The sequence below is a fragment of the Hyaena hyaena genome, unplaced genomic scaffold (assembly GCF_003009895.1).
Source record: "Hyaena hyaena isolate Hyena2069 unplaced genomic scaffold, ASM300989v1 scaffold_157, whole genome shotgun sequence".
NCBI classification, from domain to species: domain Eukaryota; kingdom Metazoa; phylum Chordata; class Mammalia; order Carnivora; family Hyaenidae; genus Hyaena; species Hyaena hyaena.
The window spans coordinates 1,071,222-1,092,707 of NW_024080789.1; the positions used below are offsets into that span (position 1 = coordinate 1,071,222).

Sequence of the window (21,486 nt, forward strand, 5' to 3'; positions counted from 1 at the left end):
GATAGACTTGATTTGAGGTGTCAGGGACAGGATCACCAGTAGGCAGGGGGATACTGCGCCCAGGAGGGGTTCCGGCTAAAGAATGATTGGGTCACTTGTGGGAAGGGTGGGACCGGCAAGGGCGTGCTGGGTCCAGGGTGGGCACACCTGTACCCATGCGCTGGGACAGACTGTCCAATGGTGCATTTCTGACACCCTCTTAGGGAGAAGCCTGGGCTCGGCTGTGGACACAGGAGCTCTGCGTTCTGCCCCTTAGGATCCTGCACCCTGCCTCTGCTGGGCCCGAGCTCCTAGAGAGGAAGGAAAGGGATGTTCCCAGAGCAGGCTCGGCCTCGCCTGGGAGTGGGGCCACAGTTTCTGGCCACAATCCCCTTCTCAGGTGAGGAGCGCTCCTGATAGTCTGGGTCCTGAGCTCACTAGGGTTATCTGCACTCACATGGGACCTCTGGTAAGGGCTTCTCCTCCTGCATGGAGCCCCAGCCTGCCATGAGGAAACATTCCCAGAGCACTGGCCCCTGACCTGGCGTGGTCCTGCCCGCCCCAGTGACAGTGTCTTGTGGTGAGGGCCTGGGCAGTACCACCCTGAAACATCACCTAGCCCAGCTCACTCTGCACAGACAGGGAGCCTGAGGCTGGATAAGGAGTGGCCTTGCTCAGGGTCACCCAGTTAGTAGATGGCAGGATCGACTTCAATCCTGGGACTTCATCTATGGTCTCGAATTTTTCCGTTGTTCCTCATCTCTCTCAATGGCCGCTACCCCCTGAGCTCCCGTCCCACAGGTATCAAACATTCTCATCCACCCAGAGCCTCTTGGACTGTTCCATGGAGAGAAGGGAGGGGCTTCAGACACAGCTGAAAATGACACAGGAGGCAGAAGGATGCAGGAAGCATTTATTGAGGGCCAGAGATGAATTCTACAGGAGGCAGTCTCTAGTGGGTTAGAGGATAGGGGTGGGGTTCGGCGGGGAGAAGGCAGTGACAGGGAGAGAACAGCCAGGAGAACCGCAGCTTCTCAAGGCTGCCTCCTGCTGGCTCTTGGGGGAAATGCAGGCAGAAGTGGATTTTCTATGCTTTGGCCTTAGCCAGGGGCCTGATAGTGTCTCTTCTCTGAAAAGAGGCCCTTAGCCCCCATCTCCTGTGCTATAAGGAGCCCTGAAACAGATGGAGACTTTGGTAAATGTGGTCACTCATCATTGACCAAGCAGGAGCACCCTCTTACCTTCCCACTGTCAGGGCCTGTGTTCCCAATGCTTAGGCCCTAGGCACCCTCTGGGATCACTCCTTTATTCCAAAGTACCCCACCCAGCTCTCTCCCACTGTGGCCCCAACTTTCCCTAGCCATCACCTAGGGGTTCCAGGTCTAACATCACCTGATGGGTGGGTAAGTCTACCCCTAACCCCAATCACACCGGGTCCCTCACCTTTAGCAACATCCTGGTACCCTTTCCCCTACATCTCTTTGATCCTCAGCCCATTCCAGGCCCCACCCCTATGCTCCTCTGCTCTTAGTATCCTGAGGCTGACATTCTGAACCTCTAGAAGTTATCACCAGCCGACTCTGGAAACTATAGAATTCAGCCACATCTCTCCCATGCCCTGTCCCTCCTGGGGATTGGAATGAGAACCACCAAAATCTCAGGGTCAGGCCAGGGCCTGCAGCCAGGCTCCTCGAGGTCACTGGGCACCAGCCACTAGCTAGGCCAGAGTGTAATGGGAAAGAGACAGGGCAGAGCAGTGCCCACTCACCTGGGCAGGATATGCATACTGGGGCCTAAAACTGAAGCATAGGGGGGTATTTCCTAAGGAACCAGAAACATAGGCAGACTCTATGAGTCTAACCCCTCACTCACCTGCCCATTCTTATCTGCCCCCAATCTGCCCAGCCAATCCTCTGGCTCCACTCTCCTTCCCTTCCTAACACCATGGAATGCATTTCAGGACTGGGAGAGCCCTCAGAGGTCATCCGAGCCAATCCACCTCCCACTAGAATCTCCTCTATGCATCCTGGCTCCTGCTTGAATACTTCCTATAACAAGGAACTCTTCCCTCTTTCCAAGTAGGCAACCTCAAACTCAGGGCCAGCAGGTAAAGCCACAGGGTAGCAGATAGCTCTATATCAACTCATCTCTCCCAGCTCAGCTTTTAGCGCGGAACCTGCCATGAGAGGGCCCAGAAGAGACAGGTGGCTCGGAGGCACCTGTAGCATCCTGGGCGCCCAAGTCCTGGGGCTGGGGATGTAAGTCATCACCTTACAGCTCTCCTCTCTGGTGGCAGGTAAGATGCCCAGGCAGTCTGAGCTGAGGTGGGGAAAGCATGAGAGGGATCCGGGAGGAGGAATCTTCCCACTTCTTGTCTCCAGAGAGGCCAGCCGGGCACCTTGAGCTGGCCTGGGAGACCTCTCTAAAGGTCACCATGGTAAAAATAGAGCTTGTCTGGGAAGGGATGGAAAACAGCTGTTCCTGCCTGGGACTTGGTGCCAGGGAGGCGGGTGGTCAAGCCAGGGCCTGGACGGAGAACTTAGGCCTAGGATCTTCTGAACACACCCCTCATTTGCCAGACTCCAGAGAGCAGAGGCAGGAAGGGAGGGAGGAATATGGAACCCTGGTCTGCACCAGCAAGCCCACGGGTCCATATACACAGCACCCCACCTCTTCCAAGGCACATGTGTGTACTGATGGGAGGGGAGGGTGAATCTAGACCTGTGAAGATTACCTTGGCCAAAGCCCCACTAAACAGATGGGGAAGCTGAGGATTGGACAGAGGAAGGGTCTTGCCCAGGGTCACGCATTGACTGACTGATTAGAATAAGGGCTAGGACCCAAACTTGAATCATTACCCCAGCCCCAGGCCCAGAGCTCTACTCCCCTGACCCCTTGTCCAAAGAGGCCAGGCCCCGTGGGGATGTGGGGCTAGGATCTACCAAGCCCCATAACTCTTCTAGCTCGGTCCTCCCGGGGTGGGGATGGAGCGGGAGCGGGGGAGGCTTTAGGTGGTGCAGGAGGCCTCGGAGGGGAGGCTGCCACGCTTGAGCCTCAGGCTGCCGTTCCACCCGCGGGGGCAGATGTTGTAGCCGAGGATGCCGGGCGACTTGGCCCCGGAGTCCTCGGAATCGAGGGACACATCGGAGTCTGTGGGCGAGCGGCGGTAGGGGAAGGGCCTGGGCGGCGCCGGCAACGGGCTCCGAGGGCTAGCGCAAGGCGAGGGCCCGGCGGACAGCGGGCTGCGCGGGATGGGGGAGAAAGTGGCCCCGGGGGCGGGGGCGGGGCCGGGCCGGGCGGGCTTCGGCGAGCGCAGGCGCGGCGGCGGCGGCGGCGGCGGCGGCGGCGGCGGCTGCGCCTCCGGCGGGGAAAAGGGCCGCAGGCTCTCGGCGCCCGCCGGCCGCGGGGAGGCGCTCTTGCGCCGGGCCGCGTTGATGATGTTTCGCGCCAGGAGGGCCTGCAGCTGGCGGCTGGGAGGCCGCGCCTCTGTCTCAGGTCGCAGCGGGGACAACGAGCGCTCGCTCCACGAGGGAGACATGGGCGGCGGCGGCGGGAGCGGCGGGGGGCTGCTCATGCTGCTCCCGCGGCCCGGCTCCCACGGCCCCGGACTCACCCAGCCGTCCAGGCTGCTGGGGGGCCGGGAGGCGCCCGGCGTCCAGGGCGGGGAGGTGGGCAGGCTCTCCCGGCGGTCCTGGGGAGAGAGCAGAGAGGGCGGGGAAGGCGTTAGTGCTCAGTCCTCTAGACCCGGGTTTCGGGAGGGACCGAGTCTGGTGTGTCCATCGTACAGAGTCGGGAAGCCAGGCACCCAAGTCAGAGAAATAGGGCCTGCAGTAAAACGCAGGCGTCCCCGCTCTCAGCCCATGCTGCCTGTCTCTGCGCTTAACAGGGAGGCAGGTGACCAGCGGTTAAGAACGCTCGCTTTGGGGACAGACCCCTTTTTCTTACTGAATGAACTTGGGCAAGTTGTTTCAGCAAGGGAAGCAACTGGAAGCCTTTGGGCTTGTTTCCTCCTTTGTAAAATGGGGGTGTAATATCAGCACATACTCTATGGGGCTGTGAGGATTAAACGAGATAACTCATGTGAAAGAATGTTACATGTATTGGGGGATGCCGTGGGGGAGCGCGAGGGCTCAGTAGATGTTATTTACCGTAAAGAAATACTGGAAGGATTCACGTGACACTAGCCAAAGTGGGTCTCTGTTGGGAAATGGGGCCGCTGGGGCAGGGTACATGGCCACAGGGTGGGAGTAAAGCTTTAATGTATTACTTTCTACGTAAGATTAGGTTTCTGAAACATATGGTTGTATTATCTATTGGAAATTTTTAAGACAAAAATATTGATCATTATTCTTAAAGACTAGGGAACGGCCCCCTTAACCCCGACCCCGTTGCCATGCTGCCATGGTCACCTCCAAATTTTTCCTTGAATGCCCTGAGCGGAGAGGAAGTTCCCACTGACAGATGGGAACACCAAAGGCAGTTGGGTCATTCTGCCCTAGACAGCACGCCCCCCTGACTGGACTTCTGGTCAGCATGGGGTAGGGAGTGTGGATTCGGTGGGGCCAGGTTCGTGAACATCTCTGAGGTCACTGCTCTGCTTTTTACTACTGTACCTGTTTCCTATCTCTTTAAGGACCTTCCAATCTACAAGTTGCAGTGTCACCTGTTATCTCTCATGAGATCCTCACGACATAGTGATGAGGTAGCTGGCATTATCACACCCATTTTACACGGATGAAAATGAAGTTCAGAGGTGTAAAAAACTATCTGGTGTGTTCTGTCGCACCAGGAAATGTGTGTGGGTGACGACCCCCCATTCAAAGGCTACACGATGCCTGAGCAGTTGGAAAAACTGGTTTGGGCTTTGGAATCCATGCCCAGCTTATATCGGCTAAATCATCCAACTCTTCATCCAATCAGACTGCAGCAGTACACCAGTCCACTCAGCCTTCAATCCAACCCAAGTTCACCAGCAGTCATTCCTCAGAGTCCAGAACTAGCCAGCCCGTTCAGTGTCTTCTACTCAGTCAAAATCTAGAATCATTCAAAAGATCCATTCTTTCAACCAATCAGGAATCAGCCACAGCCAAGCCCGTCAGCCTCTCATCCAATCAGAATCCGATTTCTCCCAATCAAAAAGAAGTAGTGAAATAAGTTTTCTCCGTATAGTGCAGCAGCTACTAGATGGGCTGACTCAGAACGGGGTCCCTTAAACCTAAAGAAAAATGTTGTACATCGGAATAGGAGGTTTTTCATGGGATAATAATGCTGGAGGGACCCTGAGGGACCTCCTGGGGATATCCAAGACCCCAATCATCAATTTGGAAAAGTTAAAACTCAGCATGGTATCCACCCCTTTCACTCCCAGGGGCAGAGCTGTGTATATGTGAGCCTGAGACACGGGGAGCTGCTCTGTCTACTATACATTGCAGACACATTCAGGAAGTGGGGCCAGGAGTTCATGATCCCAGCCCATCAACAAGAATTAGGGCAAGAGGACCAGGGTTCTGCAGCCAGTAGAAGGGCGGCCTAGGGCAGGTAGACTTATCATACCTGTCTGTCGTCTTTAAGAGTTATCTCTGCCTTTGGTGGCCTCAAGGGGAGGGCTTGAGCCAGCAAGTGGCCCTAGACTGACTTCCCAGGCCTGGGTTGGAATGTTGGGCAGTGGTAAGCAGCATCTCACCATTTGGAGGAAGGCCAGACCTGACCTCATCGGAACTGCCATGCCTGGGTACTGAGTCTGTATGTGCGGGGAGGGGAGGAGTGGGGGGGACATTGGGGGGGGGAGGTGGGGTCATAATACAAAAAAGCTGTGAGAAATCAGGACTGTTCACTTTCTGACAAAACTCTCAATGCATTATATAAGCCAGAGCTCCCTGGAAATGCACATGGGTGAAGATTCAGAGAGAAGCGCCCACCTAACCCCGCCCTAGCCCCACTGCAGGGCACATGTGTGGGGTGAAGGCTTGAACAGAGGTGTCAGACAGGAACCATCAGAGAGCAAGCAGAGCTAGCTCCTAGATTGCCTTCTGCAATCCTTTCATTGGACGGAAGGGAAAGTAAGGCCCAGAGGTGAGAAGGGGCTGTCTAAGGTCACGCAAGGACTCAGGTGTAGATCTGGGACTACAACTCACTTCTGACTCTTGATGGCAGTTTGCTCCTCTCCACCAGGGGCAGTAACTCGGTTTTCAGAAGCTAGGAAGTGACAAATATGGGGCATTGCCAGATTTAGGTAACAGGGAGAGGAGGAGGGGCCCTGAGGGAACCAGAAAGTATATGCTCTGGCTAAAGGCATTTAAATTCCACTTTTAGGGGCGCCTGGGTGGCTCAGTTGGTTAAGTGTCCGACTTCGGCTCAGGTCATGATCTCACAGTTCATGATTCGAGTGCCATGTCAGGCTCTGTGCTGACAGCTCAGAGCCTGGAGCCTGCTTCAGATTGTTTCCCTCTTTCTCTGCCCCTCCCCCGCTCATGCTCTGTCTCTCTGTCTCTCTCAAAAATAAACATTAAAAAAATTTTTTAATTCCACTTTTAAATAACTCAAACAAACATGGACTGTAAGGGGCTGTGAGTCTTACCCATGTTCTACAGCCTTTTTGGCTAATCTCTGAAGGAAGGAGAAAACAGAAGGATGTGATTTCCATGGTACTATGGTTCCCTGGGTGCTGACCCAAGGAAGAGAGAGAGGCACCCCTCGCTTCCAGGCCAGCACACATCTATACCCGCGGCAGATCCAGACACACAGCAGATTCAAACAGCACGTGAGACGCACCACACATTCACACACAGCAACTGAGTCGTCCCGCCCCCCAACTCCCAGGCCAGAATCAGGGAGGAAGGAGAGAGCCCTGACCACCAGCCAGGGAGCGCGGAAGAAAGAAAGAAGCAAGACAGATTTGAGGCTGAGTGTATTGAGAACAGGAGAGAAAACAAAGTTGAGGGAAGATCTGGGCCAGGCTGGCCTCAGGAGCTGCAGGATGGTGGGTGGGCTCTTCCACTGCTGGCCCTGGGGGTGGGGCGGGGGAGGGGTGGTGGTGGTGGTGAAAGGGAGCAGGGGTCCCGGGTAGGGGCCTCACTCTGTCCTGGGAGGGGACTGGCCTGCAGAGGCTGGGCTCACTTACGACTCCCCCACGCCTGCCCCCAAGTTCTGGGCAGAATGAACTCACTAGGATGGCACCCCCTGTTCCCATGGAGACGAGCCCAGAGCTCACGAAAACTGCAGGCTCAGCCCAGCACGGGCACCGCCTCCACCACCCCTCGCCCCGCTGGGGAGCCCAGAAATAGGGCTGGGGAAGAGAAAGTGGGTGGTGCTCAGCCCCCAGGCTTGGGAAGCTTCCATATGAATTCTGCCACTTGCTTGCGCCTGTATTCTCTCACCCCCCACAGAGCCTGGTTTGGGGGCTGCATCACATCAAAGGTGTCCGGAGGTGGTGAGGATCTCACACTACCTGACTCAGCATCCTGATGGGATGGAGGAACTGAGACCCAAAGAGACACATAGAATTAATCTGGTAGAATCCAGATTTCTTAAGTGCCAGCCCTTTCCTCAAAACCTTGTCTCCTTCTCTGTCCCACCGAACTGCTAGGCCCCTGCCAGATCCCTTGCCGTGTTGCTAGTGTCCCTAAGCCACTCTGAGCCTATGCCATCCCTGCCTAGGCTTCTGGTCCCCTGACTTCCTGAAGCAGCTCATTGCAGCCACACCCTCCCCAGGATGCCCTTACAGACCTCTCATCTCCAGCGGCTCTATGGCAACAGCCCATTCCCTCCCCCTCTCTTCCCAGGGGACTGTCTTATCACTTACAAGACCTTTCTCCCAAAGCACCAGCCTATCCCCTCCATCCTCGAAGACTGTCACAGCCGGAAGGGGGCCCTGACTATATAAATAAGAAAACTGAGGCCCAGAAAGGGAAAGTAACTCAGCTAGACTCACACAGTGAAGGGGAAGCTGAGACGGGACCAGACCCTCCTCTCCGGCCTCTCTGCCTGGGGCCCCTTCCTCTGCACAGAGGTAGCTGCGTTCAGCTGGGCAGTTCCTGGCTGAGGTCGAAGCTAAACTAGCCAATGGATACATTGCCCGCAGGGGCGGGGGGCTGGGGGCTGGCTCCCTCGCTGCACACTCATATCTGCACATCCTTCTACAGGGTTCCCCTTCTCTCAGGGACTCCCTGGGACTTCGCACGCCGGGTGGAGTGGGGGATGAACGGCTCCAGCTAGCCCCAGAAGCAGAGCCGGGTGTTTGGAGAGGGCACAGAAGCAGGTGAGCAGAGGGGCAGGAAGAAAAGCGCCAGACAGCAGCGGCAGGCTAAGTCCTCCTCCAGCCGGAGAGCCCACGAGAGAAAATGTGGCAGCCTGAGGCGAAGCTCTCTGAAGCAGCGGAGAGGAGACGGCGTCCGGAAGGCAGAGGTGGAAGAGACAGACCTGTGCAGGTAAGAAGCCAGCGACAGGCAGAAAGATGCCAGGATCCGGGGCAGCTGAGGAGGCAGACCCTTGGCTGGCTAGTTGCACAGAGGCACTGGCAGGCTCTGTTTGCTCCAGAAGCCCGTGTTAGGGTCCCCTTCTAGGCCATTCCCCAGCAAGACGCTGGCATCCCTACAGCTCACAAAGGCCAGAGGAAGCCCCCCGGCCTCATGTTGGCCTGCCAAGGGGAGTTCTCTCTCAGGGACCCTCCCCACTATCCAGTATCGGACTGCAGATCCTTCAGACATGGAGTCTAATGACCCTTGTGCCGGGGAAGGAGCAGCTGCAGCCCAGAGAGGGGAGGTGACTTGCCCAAAGTCACAAAGCTAGCTGGTGGCAGCATCCGCCTTTGAGCCCCGAGTCCCCATACTCCTGACCCTCAGCTCTGTGCCACTTCCAGCCACATCTGCTCTCCATCCGGCCCTCGGAAAGGGGGCCCTGCCAGGCAGTGGGATCCGTGCAGGGCCCGTTACTTGAAGCAAAAGGAAGGCTTCCACACCTGAGCCTCGATCCCAGCATTCCGGGTGGAGAAGGAGGGCCTGGGGGCCTGCTTGGCGCGGGGAGACCATGCCCTAGAGGGTGACACGGGGGAGATATCACTGCTGTAGGTGGGGCTCACGGCTGTGGGCTGGAGGCCGTCCTGGCCGGGGGAGGTGTAGAGGCCCGGTGAGGAGCGGGAGGGCCGAGGCAGGGCTGGGGATGCCGGGAGAGCGGCCTTGGGCAGGCTGGGCACCAGGTCCAGGGAGCTCGGCTTGGCGGGCGAGGCGGCTCTCGGAGAGGCGGCTCTCGGAGAGGCCTTGACGGGCTCCTTGATGGGCGAGAGGACGAAGAGCGACGGCCGCAGCTGGTAGGCGGGCTGCTTGGTGGGCTCGGGGCGCAGGACCCCATTCTCAGGCAGGTAGCCATGGTAGAGGGAGGCGGGCGGGGTCCGAGCTGGGCTCCGGGATGCCACTCGGAAGCCACCGGGAGCATTGGTGGAATATTTCCAGGACGAAGGCAGGGACATGGTGGGTGAAGGGCAGCGGGCCAGCTCGGTGTGGCCCGAGGACTCGATGACATACTTCTCCATCCGGGACTGGCGCCGGGCGTAGAGCTCAGCCCCCTTCCCAGAGGCCTCGGACAGGTTCTGGTTGGGTTTGGGCTTCGGCTTGGCCTGGATGCGCGGCGACTTGAGGCACGAGGCCCACTCCGGGAGGACCTCCTCGGCTGCCCCCGGGCTGGCCCTGTCCCGGGGTGCTGGCTCCTGCTGGAAGTTGGAGGCCTCGGCCCCCAGGGCAAAGGGCTCCTCCTCCACGCCCGCCTCGCCCTGGTCCCTCTGCCTCCGCTTCTCATCCGCCGTCTGTACCAGGTCCAGCAGGTCTGGATTCGGGGTCACCTTGGGCTTCTCTACGAAGGTGAACATGGACTTGCGGCTGCCCCTGCGGGCCATCGACTCCTCCAAGATGCCCGTCTTGCTGGCAGGAACTGCCTGGCCCTTCAGATGTGAGGGCTTGGGGTCGGAGCTGGGGTACAGGGCAGAGTAGGATGGGGGAGACCTCACCCGGGAAGCCGGGGGGGCCGCGGACAAGGTTTCAGCATAGGTGGGGGGTGGGGTGAAGTTCCCCAAGGGGCGCCTCTCCAAAGCAGGGCTTCGCTGTGCCATGGGCCTCCTCTCCACCATGGGGCTGTGGGACATCACATGTCTCTGTGGCCGAGGGCTCCTGTCTGCCATGCTTGGGGCCTGGGGAGCCAGGGCCTTCTCCCCGAGATGGCGTCTCTCTACCATGGGGCTCCGTTCCACCTGGCTGGTGCTCCCGGGAGCCTGGATCCCAAAGGGTCTGGCGGTCCTGTTGACCACTGATGGAGGCTTGGCCAGTGTGAAGTGGACCTCGCTGTACAGCTTGGTGGCCGGGGGCGGGGCTGCCCATGCAGACGTCTCAGGCTCTGCTGACACCACTGGGACACTGGGCTGCACATCGAGGATCAGGGAGCTGGACACGAAATCTGGAGCTGGGGTCCCAGAGCTGGAGATGGGGGTGGTTTCTCTGGAGAAGGTGTTGGTGGTGGGAGGCGGGGCTGACATCTTATCAATTAGGAGTGTGCTGGATTTCACCTCTGCAGCTGGCGCTGGGGGCTGACTGCTGGCACATGGGGGGCTGGGTTTGGCATCTGGCGCTGTGCCATTAGGAGGGAGCTGTGTTTCAGAGGGCTGCTGGCTGTTTGAAAGCGGCAGGCTCTGTGGGGTGACAGTTGCCGGTGGGTTCTGGTTGACGTCTGCGTTTGGCAGGCTATGGTTGCTGGTAGAGGCTGGTGTGTTGAGGGTGGCACTGAGTGAGGACAGGTTTTGGTTGACGTCCACAGCTGGGCTGTGGGTCTCAGCCGTAGGCGGACTTGGTGGGGTCTGCTGGGTGTCTCGGCTCTGGGAGAGGTGCAGCCCATTGGCTGTCAGCAGGGCTGCGTTCTCCTTCAAATAAACCACCAGCGGTACCTCCTCCTCCTCGCTGGCCACCTTCTCCAGGTGCCGCAGCAAGCTGGCTTTCTCTGAGCACCCCTCCATGCTGTGAGCGGGGACCCCTATGTCAGGGCTCTGGCTGTCGGTGTTCCTTGGAGGGTCTGGCTCAGGGAGTGAGGTGGGACTCAGGCCTGGCCCCGGGGCATAGCCTGCAGTGCTAGCAGGGGGCAATCTGAGGGACTCCTGGCTGGGCTTCCGTTCCCTCCGGCCTGGGTGCTCCAAGGTGAACTGGTTCACCCTCTGCCGGCGCCTGTAGAAGAGCCTGACGCCTGGCGAGTTGGAGCTGGGCGGGGTGGTCAGCTGTGCTGCGATCTGTTGGCTGCGGGCCTTGGCCTCTTTCAGATCTTTCTCAGTGGGGCTGCTGCTGTGGCCCAAGGCTGCAGAGAGGGACAGAGATCCAGTTAGCACGTGGAGAGACAGACAGACAGATGGCCACCGTGCCCCTCCGACAGATGATCTTTTCCTCTGGAATTTGATCTTTACTTGCCATTTCCTGGAATCCCCTCTCCTCATAAAGACCCCTGACCCAACAATCATGGCCCAACTCAAATGCCACCACCCATGTACAAACCTCCCCTGATGACCCTTTCGGGATGAACCGGCCCCTCATTTGGCTTCCCCCGAATGAAGGCTGTTGATATTGTACTTTATTAAATACAGCAAGAACACCTCACCCTAGCAGTAAAGGTCCCACCACATCCCTGACTCATTCTCTACCACCCTTCTCCACTCACTAGGCTCTGCCTTGCTGGCATTCGTTCAATCCTCTGGAAATGCCAAGATTGTTCCTGTCCCGGGACCTTTGTACTTGCTCTTTTCTCTCTGCTTGGAATGATCTTTTCCCAGATAGCATTCCATGTTGGTTCCTTGCTTGCTCACCTGAATGGTCCCTCTCTGGAGGGGTCTTCCTCTCTAGTCAATTCTCCCTTCTCCTATCTCATCTTTTTGTCTTATTTTCTTCATGGCATTCGCCATCATTTGGAATTTTCCTCTTTATACAGACCCTTGTTTGTCATCAGTCTCCCCACCTAGAACGTAAGCTCTAAGGGGGCAATGACCTTGCTTGACTTGGTCATCATCCAATCCCTGGCCCCTAGAATAGTGCCTGGCATAAGGAGGGCACTCGGTAGGCATTACTGAATGCATGAATGAACCCCTGGACATTTTCTATGTGCCTGTCTTTAGGGGCCTTTACACTTCTCAGTAGAGTCATTTGCTGACACTAACACTTCCTCTTTTTAGAATAGGTGATACGTTCACATGGTCAAAAAATTTTAAAATTTAGAAAACCAAAAAAGTGTTCAGTAAAAAAAAAGTCGCTCCACCCCTGAGCATCCGCACCACAAATCAGGCAACCACTGTTACCAGTTTCTTCTCGCAGTTTCTTCCCATTTTTATTTACATAATCATTTTAAAATTCTCATAATTTTTGTATCATAAAAGTAATACATCAGGCTAATTTCAGCAGCTACTGTACTAGAACTTTGCATTTGTTGATGTTGTCCTCACAAGAACGCTAGGAGACAAATGTTACTTGCCCATTTTACAGAAGTGGAAAATGAGGTCCAGAGGCTGTGTATATAACTCACCCGCAGTCATACAGCAAAGAGTGGCCAGGGGAGTCAGACCCAGTCCCGTCTGGGCTCACAACCCATGCTCAAGATGCCTGCATGTCCCAAAAGGCCCCTTTGGTAACTTATAGGGAGCCACTATAGGAGACAGAGTCAGTGGGGGGTCAGGCTCAGTCTAGGGCTGGAGTCTGGGGCCTCAGGTCGGCGATCAGGCTGGGGTCAGACCCCTGTTAATCTGTAAGTTCGCTGTAGGCAACCATTTCTCTTTATCTCCCCAGAGACCAGGTGGCACACCGTTGGCACTCAATTTATGCTTATTGAACAATGAATGAACAAATGGACAAGTGGACAGATGGATGAGATAGCCTGTGGCCACAGTTACCAGCTCAGTCAGTGGCTGGGAAAATTCCTCCCTCGGTCATCCTCCTCCCGCCCCTCCCTACTGTGGGAAGCTAATTAGTTCTTGAGGAATCTGACCCTGCTCTCCCTCCTACCATGCCCTCATTAGCAGTGGCCGTGACATGCTGAATGGGTCTCCAGGGACAGTCTTTCTAGGCATCCTGCCAGCGACGCTCAGAATTCATGGACTCCCAGAGCTGAAAGGGCCCTTCCAGAGGAGCTATTTGACCAACCCCCCCCCCCCCCCCGCATTGTAGAGGTGAGGAAACTGAGGTCCAGAGAGTGAAGGTGCAGAGTAGAGCTCACACTAGGGTCAGCAAAGAGGGCCACATGGAGCAGAATAGCCGCCTAGGTTCTCTGGCCCCAAACTCCTTCTTCCCACCTCCCTTCAGGATCTGGCTCCCCCTCCCCAACCTGTGCCCACCTGTCCAGAACAGCCCCATGTGCCCCTGACATTTGCGCCCTTCCGGTAGGGCTCCTCTCCTGCCTGGATCACGCCATCCATAAAAGATGAGGGATTTGCAGGTTTGGCCAGGCTCTGCCCTGGGTGGGGGGTTTGTATGTAGAGGCGAGTCAGCTGCACAGCAGGGCCCTGAGAGGTCGTTTGGCTCCTGCAATGTCTGTCTCCTCTGCTCTGCTTAGAAACCAGGACCCCTGGTCCCAGTCCGGGCCCTGCCATTTGTTACTTGTGAGACCTTGGCAAGTTACCACACCTCTCGGAGCCTGCTTCCTGGACTGAGAAGAAGTGATAAAGCACTGACGTTCGGGCTGGGAGGTGGCGGTGAGGTCATGAATACCAGCGCTGCTCACTGTCACCAAGCCCAGCGGACAGGGAAAGAGGGCTCAAGCTCCCTGAGAGAAGCTTCAGGTTAGCGACCCTTCTTTAATCCCTGGAAGGGGTCAGAGATTTTTCTAGCCAAGGAGATTCACTCCACAGACCAGGATCCTAAGAGGGAATGTGATTCTCTTAAGGTCACTCAGCAGGGGATTCCAGAGTTATGGAGAGGGAGGGATTATTGTCCCAAATCGCAGAACCTTAGAATCTCAGAGAGGGCGGTCACTAGGTCCAACTGCATGCATAATTCCTGTGTCCCTAAAACCACGGCCCTGAGTTCCAAGTCTCTGTGTACATCCTCCACCACAAGGAGCTCACTACCCTAGAGAGGTGCCTTCCACCAACTAACGTCCCAACTGCTGGACACGGTTCTGTCCCCTACTGCCACGGACAAAAAGCTTTTTCCTTCCAACCTGACAGCCCTGCAGAGATTCACAGATATAAATCGTATCCCCCTGGGGCGTGGTCGGGATACATGTCCGGAGCCCCAACAATGTGTCTTAAGACACAATTGCTAATGTTGATTATACACATTATCTAATTTCCACAACAGTGCTACGAAGCATCAACTATGATTATCCACTTTTTACTGATGAGAAAACCAAGGCTCAGAGAGGTCACGTGGCCAGAAGGTAGAGGAGCTGGCTCACCCCCGGCTCTAAGAGACTCCAGAGAGCACCAAGCTTTCTGGCCAACAGGTTCCCACAGCGTGAGGCTCCAGAAAAGTGCTTCTGCATCTGAATAATCCAGACCTCCCAACGTCCCTGTGATTCCCTGTGTTTCTCCTTACTTCTCTGCTTCCACCCTATCCCCAGACTGGCTCTAAAGGCCACGGGTTTAGAAAATGCTCAAATGTCAGAGCATGAAGGGCCCTCGGGGATAAGCTGGGAGGCTTCGAGAGGGAAAGGGTGGAAGAGCAGGCCTCGGCTGGGCTCAGAACTTCCCCCACGCTGCTGTTCTGGGGCAGGGGGAGGGCAGCAGAAAAGGCCCAGGGGTGAAAGAGCCCAGCCTCCAAGGAAGCTCCGGTGCCCCCTCCCCCAGCCTGCAGTGACTCCACAGAAAAGGAATCCGGCAGGAGACTTGGGCAAGACCCTGCCAGCAATCCAGGCGATTTCTGCCACCCTGCACAAACAAAGCCAAGAGAAGGGAGCTGGGCTGACCACAGGCATCCCAGAGCCCCCCACGTCAGGGCGCCAGGGAAGGCAGGTCCATGCAACATTCCCCAATGCAGGATTGTTGCCCCTGGCCACGCCCCAGCCAGCCAGATCCAAGATGGTGCTGGCCAAGGGCCACAGGGCCCAGATATCTCGCTGAGCCCCCCATCTGCCTGGCTGCAGGCCTGTGCCAGCCACACACCCCCTCTTCTCAGGTTGGGGTGCTGGCCCTTGAAAGACCTACTCTGGACTTTAGATCAGAAGCTCTGAAGACAGGCCTTCAGGAGAGGAAGGGGTGAGGGCAGACACAAGGAAGAGCTGCCCAGGGTCAGGAGAGCCGGGTCCAACAGGGGTAAGTCCCTAAGTGTTGGGGGACAGAAACCCCAAGTACAGCTGTCAGAATGAGGGCTACAGTGGCTTCTGTGACCATGCAGCCCTCACTATCTGCACCATTTACACACATTATCCTATTCAATTCTCCCCCAAAACTCTGAGAGGTAAGCGCTAACATTCTCCCCAGTTTGCAGATGAGACGAGCTCAGAGAGACCTGTCGAAGGCCATACAACTTGCAAGTAGCAGAGCTGGGACCTTTCCAACTGAAACTCAAAGTCTGGTTGCAGAGTCTCATTTCTTAACCGTTCTGCCTTTCAGACCCAGACTTTGGGTCCAGTGCTCTTGGATAATGGTCTGGAGAACCACCTGTTTCCTCATCTTATGATCAATGCCCCCGGCAGTGCGCTCTCTCCTGTCAGCAGCCTAGAACAACCCAGGCCTTCTCTCCCTTCTGCCTCTCAGGAGAAGAGCCGAAAAAAACTCATTCTTACTAATGTAGAAATGACTGCTAGGAGATGAAAGGCCATTGGAGTGAAAACAGCCTGGTACTGGGAGTCAGGAGACCCAAGTTCCAGTCATGCTCTGGCGGGGATAACCCCTTTCTCCCACCCCTGTCACCTCTGTAGGCAGTTGCCTGGTCTGCTGACCATCAGGATTGTCTGGATGGAGAATCTGAAGGAAGGAGGTGGGGCAAGGGAAGGGAGGCCAGAGCAGAAGGTCAGGACAGGGAGAGAATTCAAGGAAATGCTTCTTCACACGGCTGCCGTCAATGGGAGTATCCAGGCCCCAAGCAGGGTGGAGTGGGACAGGGAGCCAGAGGTGGGAATAGAGACTGGCTGGAGGCAGCCCATTGTGGCCGCCTGGGAGTCTTGGCACTGGGACAGGTAAACAGGCCGAGTAAACTGCCCCCCTGCCGGGGTCAGGAAGGAACCGATGGCTGGCTGTACAACCTCTGGCTCAGCTGGGGGCAGGAAGATGAACTGGGCCTGAGTAATGGCCTCACCGCCTTGCCAGCCCCTGCCCCATATCCTCCCGGCAGAAAGGAGGAAATGACGCAGCCTCCATTCCCTAGGGAGTTCTCCATCCACGCCAAAGTCCCAGTGAGTGCAACCTGACTGAACTGCGGCAGACTGCCAGCCCTCCTCTCAGGAGGAGAATAATTCATACTAAGGTGAGGAGGACTGCCAGGCCATGGGAGATGCGTAAGAACAGGGATGGGAGTCCCACACCTGGCTCCTGCCTTGCCACTGACAGGCTGGCAGAAGTCGTCACATGCCTCTTCTCTTGATGCCCAGAAGGGAACTGAGATCAGAGAGGGATGCCATATGCCCTAAGTCACACACCCCAGACCACAAAGGCACCTCCAAGGGCTCATCTTACTCACTCCAGCTGGGTCCTCTCTGCAGCCCAGCCCTGGATGCCGAGCCGGCCTCGGTTCTCAAAGCCTCCGGGAAAGGCAGCCAATTGCCTCGCTGACAAAGAGAGGAAAATCCCACATCGAAGGCAACGGAGAAGCTGGATGTGACTTCTCTCCTCCACAGATGACTCAGCCCAGCTCTTTATCAGGAAAACCGATTTTGCAACAGCTTTTTAAATGGCCTCTCCGCCCCCAGTCTCTCCTCCGCCAATCTACCCGCCCCATGCTGCCAGATTCATCTTCCTCTGCCTGGCTTCACTCACTTCTCTCTCCTGCCTCCCCAGGATGTGGAGGATCAAACAGCCAGTCCTCATCCTGGCATTCAGGGCCCCTGACTCCAGAGCCTTCCTGAGAGCTTGCTAACCTGCTCTCTGTGCCCTCAGCAACCAGAGAAAATCCAATGGCCCGCGGTCCCCATGCCCACCCTGTGAGTCCCTGCCTCCCTGTGTGGTTCGCTCCGACCCCTCTATAGGAACCCTTCTCTGTCTCACATCCTTTCTACATGCCCCAGCCTTCACACCTCCCTCGAATGCCACCACTCCCCCCCAAAGCCTCCCCTGATCCACCAATGTGTTACATGCACCACTTAATAACCTTGTCGCTTTGCATATTATTCACAGGAGTAAGAATTACCCTTCAGCGTGGGCTCCCCACACGCCGGGTCCTTGCTTCATTTACAGCAACCCTGAGGTTCGCGGTACCCTCCTCCCATGTTAGAGAAGCAACGGGCTCAGGGGGGTGAAGTGCCTTGTTCAAGGAGGCCCAGCTGGGCAGAGGCAGAGTCCAAACAGGGTGGCCCAGTGCCCAGTCCAGGGCCCACCACGTTGCCTCCTCCCAAGGGCTTGCTTTGCAGCCCTCCCTCTCCCCACCGCCTGCCTCCAACACCTCCCGCCCAGACTGCAAGAGCCTCCGGGGCAAGGCAGGGGCCTCAACTGCTTCACTTCTGTATTCCCTCCTTGTCCCCCGTCCTTTCCATGAGTGCTTACAGAATAATGATGAAGTCAATGAGGACGACAATAGCCAGCGTGTGAGGAACACCAGATGCTGCTAAGCGAAGGGCTTAGCATGTATTTTCTCATCGAATCTTCAGAGCAACTCAGAAGGGACGCTCCCTAACCTCTGTTGAGGAAAATGAGACCCACAGAATTAGAGAACTCACCCCAGGCCTCAGAGCCAGCAAGGGGCAGGCAGAGCAGAGTTGGAGCTGGGAGTCTGACTACAAGCCTGGGCCCCTCCTTCTGAAGAGCTCTGCCTACCGAGCACACTTGTTTCCCCCACCCACGGTTCCAGGCCCAGCCCAGCTGCCGCTTCCTCCGGGAAGCCCTCACCAATCCATCCAGACTCCTAGATCAGTGCTCCAGATCTGCTCAAGCTGGCCCAGGGGCCTCAGAGCAGAAGGGGATCACAGGAAACAATAGGTTGAGAAAGCTCAGGGCCCCAGGCCCGAGGGGAAGCAGGCCAGCCAACTCCTGGTACCTTCCTGCTGGAAATGGGTTGGGATCAGGGGGGCTGGGTTGGGGGTACCTACGAAGAGGGCTCTCAGGTCGATGTGGGCCTTAGCTGCCAGCTGTCCCTTTAGGCGACAGGCACTGCTCATTGCCAGACATCTGCTGTGGGGTCCTCTGCGAGCACCAGGAGCCACCACCTCTGTCCTGCCCGCTCTACTGGACTAAACGCTTATCTACAATCAGAGTTTTCAGGACTTGGAAATGGCCACCCAGAGAGGCAGGCTCAGCCCCAGGTGCACAGCAAACCGGAAGGGGTTGGTTCACAGAGAACCAAGCTCAGACTCAGGCCCCCGCCTCCCAGGCCAGCCCGGGTAAAGTAAGCCAGGCCTGCCCGGCCAAGCCCTCTCCTGTTGCCCCAGCCTCCACCATCCGGGCCCTGGGAGCCTTGGGAGTGCAGAAAGGACTGCCCCGCCCTGCCCTTCCAGAGAAAATGTTTAATCCAGGAAACAAAAGGTAGTGAGCTGGGGCTGGGGCTGGGGGAGGAGATGGTTTCCCCTAAGTTGCCTCCGCCAGGGGTGTGGGTGGGCCTAGGCCATCTCTAGTCTCCAGAACCCAGCCCAGGGCCTGGCACGCCGGGTCCTCCATCGAGATGCAGCCCTTTCTCTTGGGTCCATAGCAAGCGGGGGCCAGAAAGGCCTGCATCCTGTCTGAAGGCCCCCACGCTCAGCAGAGGCCGGCACTTGGGAGAGGGTGCAGTAAGTGTTGAGGAAATAAGTGGCTGAAGGATGAACCCTCCCACAGTCTAAATCACCTTCCGAGTTTGCCCCACCGTTCATACTGGGAGATAGCGTCTAAATTCGTCTAGACCTCAGATTCATCTAGACTCTAGATCATAGATCTAGAAGATGGTGGAAGATCTTGGATCCTGGAAGAAGTGAGGAGAAGGAGGGAGGGAGCCACACCTCCGCTGGCGCTGGCGAAAAGGGAGATGAAACCACAAATCGTTGCGTTAGACCTAAGAGGCGCAATATTCCATTAAGTGCTAAGAGAATATAGAGCCTAAACGATAAATTAGGATGAAGGAATCCGGGAAGGCTTTCCGGAGGAGGTGGCATGTGTCCTGCGTCTCGAAAGATGAAGCTGTGGAGGCATTCACGGGCTAGCCCCCCCCGCAGAGGCTGGAAGGCTCAACGCCACCCCCACCCCTCTCCCCTCCACCATCCTTACCCCAGGTCAAGACCGACCAGCTGGGAAGTTAGACCGGGGTGGTACGGGGAAGAGTTGCTCAGGAACTGTGTACATTACAGGGCGCATGCCCAGGGAGCGGAGGCACCGCGGAACTTGCCCCGGGGGCTTCGGGGCGGGTTACATAACCGCCCTCCGCCGTGGCCTAGGATTCGCGGCCGGGACCCTCCTCCGCCTCCACCCGGGCGTCCTCAGTCATCTGTCTGGGCCGCTTCCCTCTTACAGAAGAGGCCGCTGCAGAGAAAGTGAAGGCCAGCGCCCTGTGGTAAATTCCCCACATTCCTTCCTCATAGAAAAATAAATAGCCCGGGAGAAGGAACGCAGGAGGAATGATAATGACGGCAGGGCTCGGTGGTGGAGACGCAGAGAAGGGAGCCCGAGCGAGCCGCCCACAGGACCGCCACCTGTCCCCTGGAGGCCACCGGTCCGCCCGCCTCCCGGAGGCTACCTGTCCTCCGGAGGCTGCCGGTCCCCAGAGGTGTGCTCACCCGCCTCCCCTGGCGGCCTCCGGGGCCGTGCCAACCCTCTCGGGTCCCAGGCTCGCTCCCACCTGCCAAAGAAGGCTCTGGGAATCCCTGGGGGCGGGGCAGGTGGCCCGGGAGGGCCAACTTGTCAGGGCAGGGCGCACTTGGCTTTCATCACTCAGGCTGCTGCTTACTGGGCACTTCTTACCTTCCAGGTATTCGGTTAAAGTATCATCACTATGTTATTATGTTGTTTTATTTGCTCTTTGCAAGCTGTGGCCTGGGGGTGCCCTTAAACCCATTTGACGGACGAGGAAACGGGGCTCAGAAAGGTTTTTGGGAATCGCCAAGGTTCTTTGGCCCGTGAGTGCTGTGAGGACTGGGCTCCTGCCTCTCGCTCCCACAGCCGTCCAGCCTGCCTGCCCTTCCCAGAAGGCCTTCCTCTGCCAAGTCCAGCCAGAGGTGCGGCCTGTGGTCCTCCCACGCCCTGTGTGGCCAGGCGTCCTGTACCACTTGCGGGCCACTTTTAGTAAATCACCTCACCTTCTGGGTCTCAGCTTCCACATTGGGAAAACAGGGACAGTATCTGCGTTGCAGACTCGAAATGATTCCTGCAGTGTAAAGTGCTGTGCACACCTGATGGGGATTTAACTTCAGCCTTGTCGCACAAACTCACCTGCGCATAACTGCGGGGCTCAGACTCTGTCTGTCTGTCTTCTTCCCTTCTCCAGCCCTCTCTGGGTCCGGTATCGCTATTCTGCTCACAGCCACACATGGCCCAACTTGCCCTCCTCACCCTCACCCCCTTCCTCCCCCAGCATCCTGTGTGCAAGGGCGCCCCGGGGAGCCAGCCTCTAGCTAATGGGCTATAGCAGAGAGAACCAGGTTTGAGTCCCAGGCCTGCCTCTTGCTAGATGCGCTACATCCGCCCTGGAGCGGCCCCCAGATCCAAGAGTCCTCCGAGGGAAGATGCTCCCACCTGTCTGTGCACAGCCCCACAGCCAGGAGGGCACTGTGGCCCTGGGGTGCGGGAGGCTGCCGCCCCTGCCCTGGCCCCTATCGCCCAGTACCAGGCCAGTCTGGCTCCCCTCTAGCGGGAGGAGTCTGCTGCCAGAGGGGAGGCTGGCTCACCCAGTGCTGCCCACCCCTTGTCCCGCAAACTACAGAGGCAGCTTGAAGACTAGAGCTCAGGAGGTCTGGTCCCAGTACTGTCCTGTCACAGTTTGGGGGAGACTCTGGACTAGTTCCTGACCCTCTTTGGGCTTCAGATTGTGGATTCCAAGAAGGGATTGGGCTGGAACAGCGACTCCTAGAGAACGGTGCCCCCAGGCCCCCAGTGGCAGCAGAAGGATCTAATATATCTGATATCTGAAATCTCAATAGTTATGTTAATCGTTACGCACATTTCACATGTGTGTTGGCAAAGGAGTATAATGAACACGTCAACACTGTGAAAGGCATATTACTGCTTAGGGAGAGGTAAAAGTAGATATTTCGGTAATGAAAGCTAGACAGTTCGAAGGAAATAAGTATAGGTGGTGCATGGACTCATTCATTCAACAGATATTTACTGCACACCAGCTAAGGGCCAGGCACTGCTCACAGCCAGGAAGAGTAACAGAGATCCCTGCTTGCATTCTCGCATGAGAGCAAGATAATAAATACATGGGTAACTATACAAGTAAGTCGGAA

The 21,486-nt window shown here is 56.9% G+C and overlaps 1 protein-coding gene across 4 annotated transcripts in view; it reads right to left on the reverse strand.

Moving 5' to 3' along the window:
* Positions 1–875: 875 nt before the first annotated feature.
* SYNPO (synaptopodin) overlaps positions 876–21,486 on the reverse strand; it is a 36,364-nt gene continuing 15,753 nt past the window's right edge. Inside the window, exons 1-3 of one of the 4 annotated variants that reach the window (XM_039239474.1) lie at positions 17,797–17,859; positions 8,936–11,304; positions 876–3,670 (exon numbers count right to left, since the gene is read on the reverse strand). In XM_039239474.1, the coding sequence (XP_039095405.1) occupies positions 2,987–3,670; positions 8,936–10,972 (2,721 nt within the window). In that variant the 5' untranslated portion in view covers positions 10,973–11,304; positions 17,797–17,859 and the 3' untranslated portion in view covers positions 876–2,986. Of the gene's footprint in view, positions 3,671–6,868; positions 11,305–16,600; positions 16,756–17,796; positions 17,860–21,486 lie in introns of those variants that run through there. The other 3 variants (XM_039239473.1, XM_039239475.1, XM_039239476.1) reach the window with 3 other exon arrangements.